The following is a 13582-nucleotide window of genomic DNA, read 5'->3' on the forward strand; positions in this document are numbered from 1 at the left end:
TTTGGGCTGTGGGAGGAAGCCACAGCACCCAGACAAAACCTAGCCGAGGCTGGTATTGAACCAGGATCACTGGTGCTGTGAGGCAGCAGTGCTAACCAGTAAGTCACCGTGCTGCCCCAATCCTCACATCAGCTCCCGAACAGCCAAGCTCTAATTTTAAAGTGATGTTCTCGTGTAGACATAAAAGTCAGTTGTTGGGACTTAAGAAAAGAGACTGTAGAGACACAGAGCTTGCAAAATGCAGCGCCTTTTGCATCCTGAGATCCTCACAAAACAACATATTGAATTGCAACAGGGACAGTCACTGCTATGTCAGTAAACTATGGCTCATGGTCTCAGGATAAGGGGTTGACCATATAGGGTTGAGATGGGGAGACGTTGCTTCATTCACAAGGCCATGAATCTTTGGATTTCGGTAACCCAGAGGACACTGGTTGCTTAATCCAAGACTGAGATTATTAGCTTCAGAGAATCAAGGGTAAGTAAATGGAGAGAACAACAATGATTTTATTGACAGAGAGCATATGGAAAGACAGACTTGATGGCAATGACCTCCGGCTCTTTCTACATGGTTCAAGGTCAGTGAGACAAAAGATCTTCCCTCTACTTGACAGCTGCAAAATGAAGTCAACTTGGTCAAGTTGAACCTAGTGTGTGCAGCCACGCCACAGAAAGAATTACTCATCAGGGATGAGGCTTTCTATTTTTATGTATGTGGGAGTATGCACAATAGATTGAGGATTACGTACCATGTTAAAACAGCTGCAGCTTGACTGCCACAGTATGCACCCCTCCGAGGCCTAGGAGGGGGTATGGGGAGTGGAAAATAGACCAAATCACTGGGTGTTAGCAATTACGACAGCAAAATTACTGTGGGCATGTCAGTGAGGGAAGGCCAGGAAAAGGAACGGCCAAATTATATCTCAAGGCAATCCAGATCTGGTCTGGTTTTGTCCTGACATTTTGTGCTTTGATTCTGTAATATTAGGATTGACATCTATCCCAGTGACCTGCTCTGTTGACCTTACCACAGTATCCAGACAGATACACATAACCAGAAAGCACCCAGATTTCTCCTCCATCTATGATGCACAGTCTCATGGTTATAGGATGTCCTTGGTGCATTTCCCAAGTGGCCATGTGTCATACTTGAGCCCTGAAAGTGTGTGTTAACAAGCTATTCAACTTGAATGAGCATTATATCCACACCCTAACCCATTCTCTCCATGTCTTCACCCAGACAGTGGTGAGCCTGGAATTCTCTGCCACAGAAAGTTATCAAATCCAAATCACTGAATGTTCTCAGAAAGAGATCGATACAGTTCTTAGGTCTAAAGGCATCAAAGAGTATGAGGATAAAGCAGACATAGGATACTGTGTCCAATGTTCAGCCATGATCATATTAAATGGCGGAGCAGGCTCAAAGGGACAAATGACCAAATCATGTTCCTATTTTAGAAACATGGAAAACCATGATTGAAGAAACAAAGAATCCATCTCCAATTGCCTCCTTCTGTCAATATGGCCCCTTCCTCCTACTTCCAGTCATTTTTAATAAACAAGTGTCTGAGTGATACAAACAAAGAAAATGCATAATCTGCTTCAGAATGTTGTTCCCAGGTTCTTTCCAACAGACACCAGGAAACTAATCTTCAATTCCTGGAGACTTCAGGGTAATTTTGAAGTGTTGGCAAACCCTAATGAACAGTCTAGCCTTCAAGTATTCTTACAGTCAATGATTATGTTCTATAGTTGAACCAAGCTCTGCAGGATCAATTAAAGATGGGGAATAAATGTTGGCCCAACTTGTAATGCCCACATCCAACTAAAAGCAAATGCTCATGAACAAAACATGGATATGCATCATCACATCCCAAAATGGGTAATAAAGAATGTAATTAGAATAATTGAATCCCTCCAGTTGGAAGCAGGCCATTTGGCCCATCGAGTCCACACAACACTCTCAAGAGTGTTCCACCCAGACCCAACGCCCCCAGCCTATCCCTGTAACCCTGCATTTCCCATGGTTAATCCAGCTATTTTGCACATCCATGGACACAATGGATAACAGTGCTTCTTCACAGGGAACGAGAAAGACAGAGAATTAACACTGGGAGCAAATTAGGAGACGAAAACAAAAACTGTTCTGAAGGATGGTCACTGAATGATGGTCACTGAACTCAAAAAGTTAACTCTCTCCAGCAATGATGCCGGATCTGTTAAGTTTATCCTATAATTTCTGATTCTGTTTCAGATTTCCAGCATCCAAAGTTCTTTGTCTACTTTTAGAGTAAATTAGGAGGTCAGAAATTATCCAGAGCCACCAAGTGTACTTTGAACTAAGGCTGACAGGTTCTTTTTTACTGGGGCTAATGGTCTAGGATTTACTAGGGAAGTCCGGAATACATGATAGATATATTTATGTGTAAAACATTATCCAGGAATTGTCCTGGTTTCTTCGATTCCCACAGGCAGTGTGTTGGAACTATGGGTTCTGAACAGCACTTACAATTCTCTCCTTCAAGGCAATCAATTCTTCCTCGTCCCTTTTCCTCTGCTCAAAATGGGCTTCAATCAGAGTCTGAAGTTCCAGGAGATCTTTCTCCATGCGCTTCCTGTAAATATCCTACAAAAGGAGGAAAAGAACAATAAGTAGATCAAGGCTCAGCAACCATAACTGAGAGCTTTGTCTGGAAGAAACTGCAATGGGATGTTGTAAGTATCTTACGAAGGGGAGGACTTAATGTGGTCACCTTTTCCCCCTCAAGGCCTTAAGATAACCTTTTGTTCTTTTGTTGCCATTTAGGATGTCAGCATTGCTCTCTTTCCAGAGCTGTCTGCCAATGCACCCCTTTTCTTCAAATGCAAGGAAATCTCAAAGGCAAATTCTGCTGCCTCACATACAGTGCAGAAGCAGGTAATTCAGCCCATCAAGTCTGTGCTAGTGTTTAGCATTTTCTTTCCTCTGGATTTCATCTCATACTATCAGCACTTCTTTCTATTCCTTTCTCTATCATGTGCTTATCCAGCTTGAATGCTTTCAAGATGGAGTTAGATATGGTTCTTAAGATTCCCCAAATCCCTCAATTTTCACATTTTCCTTATATCCTTCAATCTCCACCTTCTACCCTTATCCCTCAATTTCCACCTTCTCCCCTCATCCCTCAATCCCCACCTTCCCCCCAAATCCCTCAATCCCCACCTTCTCCCCATATCCCTCAATCCGCACCACTTATCCTTAACCCTCAAATCCATACCTTCTCTTCATATCCTTTAAGTTTGACCTTTGCACATTGTCCCCAATCTGTCAATTCCCACTTTTTCCTCATTTCTTGATAGATCCCACCTGTCCACCTTTTCTCCTTATACCTCAATCCCTACCCTATCTCCATATCTCTCCATCCCTGCATCAGAAATTTCGCATTGTATCCCTGAATTCCCTCATTCACCCCAAATCTCTCAATTTCTACTTATGCTGATGGGCTGAATGAAGGGCTTTTGCCAGAATTGTCGATTCTCTTGCTCCTCAGATGCTACCTCACCTGCTGTGCTTTTCCAGCACCACACTCTCGACTCTAATCTTCAGCATCTGCAGTCCTCACTTTCGCCTGATGGGCTGAATGGCCTATCTCTGCTCCTACATCTTATGGGTTTTATGCACCTTCCCTCCATTTCTCTCAGTCCTCACCTTCTAACTACATCCCTCAATCCCCAACTACTCACCTTCTTCCCATATCCATCAGACATCACCTTGGTCAATCTCGACCATCTAACCCAACAATAAAAATTGGCCAATAATCACACCAAAACCAAAATACTGGTGAAAACTTACATCGAAATCAACCCTTTCTCCATCAGGGATCTTTGGAGCAGAAATCTGGGGAACAACGAGCCTAAGACAGACAAAGGGAGCATTACAATCACAGTTGTACAGAGCAGAAACAGACCCTTTGGTCCAATCAGTCCATGCAAACATAATCCCAAACTGAACTAGTCCCACCTGCCTGCTCCTGACCCATATCCTTCCAAAGTTTTCCTATTCACGTACTTATCCAAACATCTTTTAAATGTTGCAACTGTGTGTACATCCTCAGGAATTTCATACCTCTGCCACCACTCATGAAGCCACCTTCAACCTGTGATGTCTCGTTGCTATGGTTTGCACTAATTTGGGAGCAAATATAATGAAACCTGGCATTCAAAAAACTTTGTGTTTGGATGCCAGACTGATTCTGATGTCAGTAGAGACTAATATCGAACAGAGTATAAAACTAGCATTCCACCCAATCCTATGGGTTTCCTGTAGATTGGCTTGGGTTGAAGTTATCTCCTGCCTATCACTGCCTATACTTGTTTGCATTGAGGTCTGCAAATATGAATGCACCCATTTTTAATCTCTCAATAAATCATTTTCCCACCACGATAAGCCTCACTCATCTATGCTGGAGGAGGGACGAATAAAAACAGAAGGCATTGACTACTGTGCGAGAGAGAGTGGAAGTCAGACATGGATGGGCTCAGGCTTCGTTATGAGGCCTTCTGCAGTCAAATTGCCTATTGACTGTCACCCATCAGGGGTCAGAAATGAAGGGTACACAGTTATCCATCTGAAACGAGGTCCTGAAAAGAAACTTGACCAGAATCAAGTGTCTCCAGAATAGGAAGGTATGAGGTGAAAGAGAGGCCAGGTCCAATGCTGGAAAGTTCCAGAAATAACAGAGACATTTGCCCTCATCAAGTAGAGCTGTCACTCAGTAAATATTCTATAAATGGAAGAATTAATTTATCTCTCACAACATGTATTTTGATATTCCGCCTGCATGATCTCTTAGGAGGCAATTCTTACTGATTTTTAATTCACAGTCTCTCTGAGGGATAGACTTGAGTGAATGAAAGCTTAAGCATAAATTGAAGATCCTTACTTTGGTCTGGGCCGTTCCTCTTCTTTGAGCAAGGAGGGGTGAAAAGAGAAGAAGCATTAATTTTTGAGAGAATTGCTTCTGAATCTCATTCAAAAAAACAGCACTCACTAGAAGGTCTTTGAAAATAACAAATATTTCAGAGGCCTGAAAGCTGGTGGAATTCAAGTTCAATTAAGTGGTCTGAAATATAAAGCGAGTCTCAGTAATGATGCCATGAAACTACCCTGGACTGTTGGTTCACTAATGTCTTTTGGGAAATCCTGCCATCCTTACCCGTTCTGACCACCAAAAACCACAACAATGTGATTGACTCTTAACTCTCCTCTGACATGGCCTTGCGTGCCACTCAACTCAAGGGCAACTGGGGTTGGGCAGCAACAACTGGCCTTGCTAGTGATGCCCACATCCCATGAAAGAATAAAGGAGAAATCAGTAAGCAATCAGGAGTGGGCACCCTGCCTGTTCTACCCACTCTATAGCCCAGATCACATTGACAATAGCTCAGCAGCGGACCCAGCTTTGGTCTGGGCCATTCCTCTTCCGTAAGCAAAGAGGGGAGAAAAAATAAAAAGTGTTAATTTTTGGGAGAATTGCTTCTGAATCTCATTCAAAAAGCAGCACTCACTAGGAGCTCTTTGAAAAGTATGAAAGGGACAGGCATCACACAGAGATTGGCACGTCGCTGTTATCTGAAATTCCAAAATGTCATTATAAAACAGAGGGGATATGTTCACAAATTCTTTTGGCTAACAGTTCAGCAGCGTCTGATAGCTGAAGTGTGCCAGAGATGGGCTACATGATTAATGTACCATGGCAGTCTGAGCCTGGTCTGAAGGCCGTTCCCAATCAGTAATATAAAGCGTTGGCCCCCATTGTTTTCCGGGTTTGAATCACACCAGTCGTGAACATTTGTAGACGGTAAAGTGATTCGCAGAAAGTACCTTTCGCCACTTGGCTGGAACAACTGAATTCGAACCTACCCTTGAACAGGCTTAAGCACTTCATAGATACTGTGATGGACTTTATAAATGCACCACCTCCCTCCACTCCACTCACAGAGAAGGAGACAGCAGCAGAAGAAACAGATTTGGTTATTTTGTGTTTAAGGCTAAATGTGCAGAGGAGCAAGCTCTAGTGGCTGAATGTTTTGAACAGCTTGTAGGGATGGGCTTGAAGACTTCATTGGAATGAAAGGAACCTCAGTGTCAGGCTCCCAGTGTCAGTTGCAGACAAGTCACATTACACATACAAACCAAAACACTCACAAGGATTAAGTGGGATTAGTCTATTTATGTGTCTGTTAGTTCATCATTGTACATTTAGGGTCATCTTGTGGGCTTGTCAATGTCATTTGACCATAAATTGGTTGTCATGGTTGCGAAAGTGTGGAATAACATAACGGACATAATGTGGGTGGGTAGCAGAATGGTTATGTTACTGGGCGAGAAACCCAGACTAATGCTATTGGGGGTGTAAGTTCAAACCTTGATGGCTGGACAAATCTGAATTCATTAATAAATCTGGAATAAAATATGAGAATCTACACCAACCCTCCAAAGAACATTCCACCCAGACTCATATCTTGTACCCTCACCCTGTAATCCTGCATTTCCCATGGCTAACCCACCTAACCTGTACATCCGTGGATACTGTGGGCAATTTAGTATTGCCAACTCACCTAATCTGCACATCTTTGGACTGAGGAAGGAAACCTGAGCACCCAGAGGAAACCCACATAGACACGCGGATAATGTGCAAACTTCACCCAGACGGTCAAGTGAGACTGGAATTCAAGTTGGGTCCCTGGCACTGTGAGACAACCGTGCTAACCACTGAGCCACTGTGCTGAACAATGGGCTTATATGTGTCAAAAAAACTAATGCATGGTCACCTTCAGGTTTCTCTCCAACTCTTGTGAAGGTGTTAGATTTGTTTCACAATTGACTAATTGTGCTTTATGAGTTTAAGGTAGCTGTGAGCACATCTTGTAACTGCGTATGATCTCACCCAAGATCAATAGACACACATCTCCAATAGGCTTCACTGAATGGGGAAGTTGATGACACAGTGGTAATGTCACTGGTCAAATATTTCAGAGGCCAGAAAGCTGGTGGAATTCAAGTTCAATTAAGTGGTCTGAAATATAAAGCTCGTCTCAGTAATGATGTCATGAAACTACCCTGGATTGTTGGTTCACTGATGAATTTTGGGAAAGAAAATCTGCCATCCTTACCCGTTCTGGCCTTCAGACCCACAACAATGTGATTGACTCTTAACTCTCCTCCGACATGGCCTAGTGCGCCACTCAACTCAAGGGCAACTGGGGTTGGGCAACAACAGCTGGCCTTGCCAGTGATGCCCACATCCCATGAAAGAATAAAGCTATCAGGAGTGGGCACCCTGCCTGTTCTACCCACTACATTCAATAGGTCAGCAGCGGACCCAGCTCCAGCACATAGTGGGATTTGGAACATCAGATTCTGGTGCCTAACAAGGCCATAGTGAAGGAGCCACTCAGGAACAACACAAAGATATTGTCAAGGTTGCAATCTGCACCCGTGAATAAACAGAATTTGTCATAAATATCACTGAGTTCCAGGAGAACCCAGTCCAAAAGTTCATCATAACTGAATAAGCCCAAAATGTCTTCAAGTTTGGGAGAAGATTTGTAGCTCGGGTGCTCGTTGTTTTGGTTCTGTTCACCGAGCTGGGAATTTGTGTTTCGTCCCCTGTCTAGGTGACATCCTCAGTGCTTGGGAGCCTCCTGTGAAGCGCTTCTGTGATGTTTCCTCCGGCATTTGTAGTGGTTTGTATCTGCCGCTTCCGGTTGTCAGTTCCAGCTGTCCGCTGCAGTGGTCGGTTTATTAGGTCCAGGTCGATGTGCTTATTGATTGAATCTGTGGACAAGTGCCGTGCCTCTAGGAATTCCCTGGCTCTTCTCTGTTTGGCTTGTCTTATAATGGTAGTGTTGTCCCAGTCGAATTCATGTTGCTTGTCATCTGAGTGTGTGGCTACTAAGGATAGCTGGTCATGTCGTTTCGTGGCTAGTTGGTGTTCATGGATGCGGATTGTTAGCTGTCTTCCTGTTTGTCCTATGTAGTGTTTTTGCAGTCCTTGCATGGGATTTTGTACACTACATTGGTTTTGCTCATGCTGGGAATCGGGTCCTTCGTTCTGGTGAGTTGTTGTCTGAGAGTGGCTGTTGGTTTCTGTGCTGTTATGAGTTCTAGTGGTCGCAGTAGTCTGGCTGTTAGTTCAGAAATGCTCTTGATGTATGGTAGTGTGGCTAGTCCTTTGGGTTGTGGCATGTCCTCGTTCCGTTGTCTTTCCCTTAGGCATCTATTGATGAAATTGCAGGGGTACCCATTTTTGACGAATATTATTATTATAGGACAAGCCAAACAGAGAACAGCCAGGGAATTCCTAGAGGCATGGCACTCATCCACAGATTCAATCAATAAGCACATCGACCTGGACCCAATATACCGGCGACTGCAGCGGACAGCTGGAACTGACAACCGGAAGCGGCAGATACAAAACATCACAGAAGCGCTTCACAGGAGGCTCCCAAGCACTGACGATGTCACCTAGACAGGGGACGAAACGTCTGCAACACAAATTCCCAGCTCGGTGAACAGAACCACCACCAAAATGTCTTAGTTTTCTTTCACTTGTGTGAAGTCTTCATCATTATAATAACTCAGGAAACCCTACTGGAAAGGAACATCATTTATTGTTGAACACCAAAATAAAGCCAATACTCATGACATACAAATGCTCATCCCAGTCCAGAACAGACAGTTCTGCAGACACATCACTGGGTCGGCTTTATAAAGGGCTCAGGTGATGAGCTCTAGCTGGGTGGGCCAATGCTGGGTACCCAGGGAACACAATGAGCACCACAGGAAGATTAATTAGTGATATTCCAGGGGTCTTGGAGGGGTTTTCATGTATGACATCCTGATTTTCTACAATATCCACAATTAAGTGGAAATGTTTAGCTGATACACATGTGTATAATGTTGTTACACTCACTTGTTGAGCTGTCACAGAGACCCCACAGGAGAATCAAGTCAAGGAAAAGAGTTGTAGGAAAGATGCAACAAGTAGAGGAAAATAAGGAGAAATTGGAGGAGTGGGAGAGGAAGGTGTAATTAGTAAGTGCTTTGACTCTGTAAGGCAGTAGGCATTCCGCATTCTTGAGACTTATAAAACACAAACCTGAGCTAAACAATTAGGAAGAAAATACAGACTTGTATTTCTATAGAACCTTCCACATCCCCAGGAAGCGCTAAGGCTCTTTACAGTCATAGACTCATAGAGATGTACAGCATGGAAACAGACCCTTCGGTCCAACCCGTCCATGCCGACCAGATATCCCAACTCAATCTAGTCCCACCTGCCAGCACCCAGCCCATATCCATCCAAACCCTTCCTATTCATATACCCATCCAAATGCCTCTTAAATGTTGCAATTGTACCAGCCTCCACCACATCCTCTGGCAGCCCATTCCATACATGTACTACCCTCTGTGTGAAAAAGTTGCCCCTTAGGTCTCTTTTATATCTTTCCCCTCTCACCCTAAACCTATTCCCTCTAGTTCTGGACTCCCCGACCCCAGAGAAAAGACTTTGTCTATTTATCGTATCCATGCCCCTCATAATTTTGTAAACCTCTATAAGGTCACCCCTCAGCCTCCGACACTCCAGGGAAAACAGCCCTGATCAGGTCCTGGGGATTTATCCACCTTTAACCGTTTCAAGACATCGAGCACTTCCTCCTCTGTAATCTGGACATTTTGCAAGATGTCACCATCTATTTCCCTACAGTCTATATCTTCCATATCCTTTTCCACAGTAAATACTGATGCAACATATTCATTTAGTATCTCCCCCATTTTCTGTGACTCCACACAAAGGCCGCCTTGCTGATCTTTGAGGAGCCCTATTCTCTCCCTAGTTACCCTTTTGTCCTTAATATATTTGTAAAAACCCCTTGGATTCTCCTTAATTCTATTTGCCAAAGCTATCTCATGTCCCCGTTTTGCCCTCCTGATTTCCCTATTAAGTATACTCCTACTTTCTTTATACTCTTCTAAGGATTCACTCGATCTATTCTGTCTATACCTGACATATGCTTCCTTCTTTTTCTTAACCAACCCTCAATTTCTTTAGTCATCCAGCATTCCCTATACCTACCAGCCTTCCCTTTCACCCTGACAGGAATATACTTTCTCTGGATTCTTGTTATCTCATTTCTGAAGGCTTCCCATTTTCCAGCCATCCCTTTACTTGCGAACTTCTGCCTCCAATCAGCTTTCAAAAGTTCTTGCCTAATACCGTCAAAATTGGCCTTTCTCCAATTTAGAACTTCAACTTTTAGATCTGGTCTATTCTTTTCCATCATTATTTTAAAACAAATAGAATTATGGCCGCTGGCCCCAAAGTGCTCCCCCACTGACATCTCAGTCACCTGCCCTGCCTTATTTCCCAAGAGTAGGTCAAGTTTTGTACCTTCTCTAGTCGGTACATCCACATACTGAATCAGAAAATTGTCTTGTACGCACTTAAGAAATTCCTCTCCATCTAAACCTTCAACACTATGGCAGTCTCAGTCGATGCTTGGAAAGTTAAAATCCCCTACCATAACTACCCTTTTATTCTTACAGATAGCTGAGATCTCCTTACAAGTTTGTTTATCAATTTCCCTCTGACTATTAGGGGGTCTATAATACAATCCCAATAATGTGATCATCCCTTTCTTATTTCTCAGTTCCAAATAACTTCCCTGGATGTATTTCTGGGAATATCCCCCCTCAGTACAGCTGCAATGCTATCCCTTATCAAAAATGCCACTCTGCCTCCTCTCTTGCCTCCCTTTCTATCCTTCCTGTAGCATTTGTATCCTGGAACATTAAGCTGCCAGTCCTGCCCATCCCCGAGCCATGTTTCCGTACTTGCTAGGATATTCCAGTCCCATGTTCCTACCCATGCCCTGAGATCATCTGCCTTCCCTGTTAGGCCCCTTGCATTGAAATAAATGCAGTTTAATTTATTAGTCCTACTTGTCCCTGCCTGTCCTGACTGTTTGACTCACTTCTGTTCTCAGCTGTACCCATCTCAGACCGATCTCTTTCCTCAGAATCAGGGGATGTAGAGTCAGTGTGGATAGAGCTGGGAAATACTGAGGGTAAAAAGACCCTCTTGGGAGTTATCTACAGGCCCTCAAACAGTAGTCTGGATGTCGGATGTAAGTTGAATAAGGAGCTGAAATTGGCCTGTCGCAAAGATATTACTGCAGTTGTTATGGGGGATTTCAACATACAGGTAGACTGGGAGAATCAGGATGGTATTGGACCTCAAGAAAGAGACTTTGTGGAATGCCTCCGAGATGGATTCTTAGAACAGCTGGTGCTGGAGCCGACCAGGGAGAAGGCAATTCTGGATCTGGTATTGTGCAACAAACCAGAATTGATCAGGGACCTCGAAGTGAAGGAGCCATTGGGAAGTAGTGACCATAATACAAAAGCTTCAATCTGCAATTTGAGAGGGAGAGGGTACAATCGGAAGTGACAATATTTCTGTTGAATAAAGGGAACTATGGAGCTATGAGGGAGGAGCTGGCCAAAGTTCAATGGTGCAATACCTTAGTAGGGATGACAGTGGAGGAACAATTGCGGATATTTCTGTGTATAATGCAGAAGTTGCAAGATCAGTTCATTCCAAAAAGGAAGAAAGATCCTAGGAGGAGGCATGGGTGGCCGTGGCTGACGAGAGAAGTTAAGAAACATATAAAGTTAAAAGAGAAAAAGTATAACATAGCAAAGATAAGTGGGAAAAAGGAGGACTGGGAAGCTTTTAAAGAACAACAGAGGATTACTAAGAAGGAAATACGCAGAGAAAAAATGAGGTATGAAGGTAAACTGGCCAAAAATATAAAGGAGGATAGTAAAAGCTTTTTTAGTTATGTGAAAGGCAAAAAAATGGTTAAGACTAAAATTGAAGACAGAAACTGGGGAATATATTACGGGGAACAAAGAAATGGCAGAAGAATTGAATTGGTACTTCAGATCTGTGTTCACTGGGGAAGACACAAACAATCTCCCTGAGGTAACAGTGGCTGAAGGACCTGCACTTAAGGGAATTTATATTTGCCAGGAATTGATGTTGGAGAGACTGTTAGGTCTGAAGGTTGATAAGTTCCCGGGGCCTGATGGTCTACATCCCGGGGTACTGAAGGAGGTGGCTCGAGAAATCGTGGATGCGTTGGTGATTATTTTCCAAAGTTCGATAGATTTGGGATCAGTTCCTGCGGATTGGAGGGTGGCTAATGTTGTACCACTTTTTAAGAAAGGTGGGAGAGAGAAAACAGGAAATTATAGACCAGTTAGTCTGACCTCAGTGGTGAGAAAGATGCTGGAGTCTATTATAAAGGATGAAATTATGACACATCTGGATAGTAGTAACAGGATAGGTCAGAGTCAGCATGGATTTATGAAAGGGAGACCATGTTTGACTAATCTTCTGGAATCTTTTGAGGATGTAACTCTGAAGATGGACGAGGGAGATCCAGTAGATGTAGTGTACCTGGACTTTCAGAAAGCTTTTGATAAAGTCCCACATAGGAGGTTTGTGAGCAAAATTAGGGCACATGGTATTGGGGCAAAGTACTAACTTGGATTGAAAGTTGGTTGGCTGATAGGAAACAAAGAGTAGTGATAAACGACTCCATTTCGGAATGGCAGGCAGTGACCAGTGGGGTACCGCAGGGATCAGTACTGGGACCGCAGCTTTCTATAATCTATGTTAATGATATAGAAGATGGTATTAGCAATAACATCAGCAAATTTGCTGATGATACTAAGCTGGGTGGCAGGGTGAAATGTGATGAGGATGTTAGGAGATTATAGGGTGACCTGGACAGGTTAGGTGAGTGGTCAGATGCATGGCAGATGCAGTTTAATGTGGATAAATGTACGTTTATCCACTTTGGTGGCAAGAACAGGAAGGCAGATTACTACCTAAATGGAATCAATTTAGGTAAAGGGGCAGTACAAAGAGATCTGGGTGTTCTTGTACACCAGTCAATGAAGGTAAGCATGCAGGTACAGCAGGTAGTGAAGAAGGCTAATAGCATGCTGGCCTTCATAACAAGAGGGATTGAGTATAGAAACAAGGAGGTTCTTCTACAGCTGTACAGGGCCCTGGTGAGACCACACCTGGAGTACTGTGTGCAGTTCTGGTCTCCAAATTTGAGGAAAGACATTCTGGCTATTGAAGCAGTGCAGCGTAGGTTCACGAGGTCAATTCCTGGAATGGCGGGACTACCTTACACTGAAAGACTGGAGCGACTGGGCTTGTATACCCTTGAGTTTAGAAGACTGAAAGGGGATCTGATTGAGACATATAAGATTATTAAAGGATTGGACACTCTGCAAGCAGGAAACATGTTTCCGCTGATGGGTGAGTGCCGAACCAGAGGACACAGCTTAAAAATACGGGGTAGACCATTTAGGACAGAGATGAGGAGAAATCTCTTCACCAGAGAGTGGTGGCTGTGTGGAATGCTCTGCCCCAGAGGGCAGTGGAGGCCCAGTCTCTGGATTCATTTAAGAAAGAGTTGGATAGAGCTCTCAAGGATAGTGGAATCAAGGGTTATG

At 43.6% G+C, this 13582-nt stretch overlaps 1 protein-coding gene across 2 annotated transcripts in view; it reads right to left on the reverse strand.

Moving 5' to 3' along the window:
- tnnt1 (troponin T type 1 (skeletal, slow)) overlaps nt 1-13582 on the reverse strand; it is a 38321-nt gene that overhangs the window by 19937 nt on the left and 4802 nt on the right. The window contains exons 4-6 of one of the 2 annotated variants that reach the window (XM_072588805.1): nt 4923-4944; nt 3833-3893; nt 2510-2626 (exon numbers count right to left, since the gene is read on the reverse strand). In XM_072588805.1, coding sequence (XP_072444906.1) covers nt 2510-2608 — 99 coding nt within the window. In that variant the 5' untranslated portion in view covers nt 2609-2626; nt 3833-3893; nt 4923-4944. The remainder of the gene's footprint in view (nt 1-2509; nt 2627-3832; nt 3894-4922; nt 4945-13582) is intronic. The other variant, XM_072588807.1, reaches the window with a different exon arrangement.

Source organism: Chiloscyllium punctatum, chromosome 18 (genome assembly GCF_047496795.1).
Source record: "Chiloscyllium punctatum isolate Juve2018m chromosome 18, sChiPun1.3, whole genome shotgun sequence".
In the NCBI taxonomy this organism is placed as follows: Eukaryota; Metazoa; Chordata; class Chondrichthyes; order Orectolobiformes; family Hemiscylliidae; genus Chiloscyllium; species Chiloscyllium punctatum.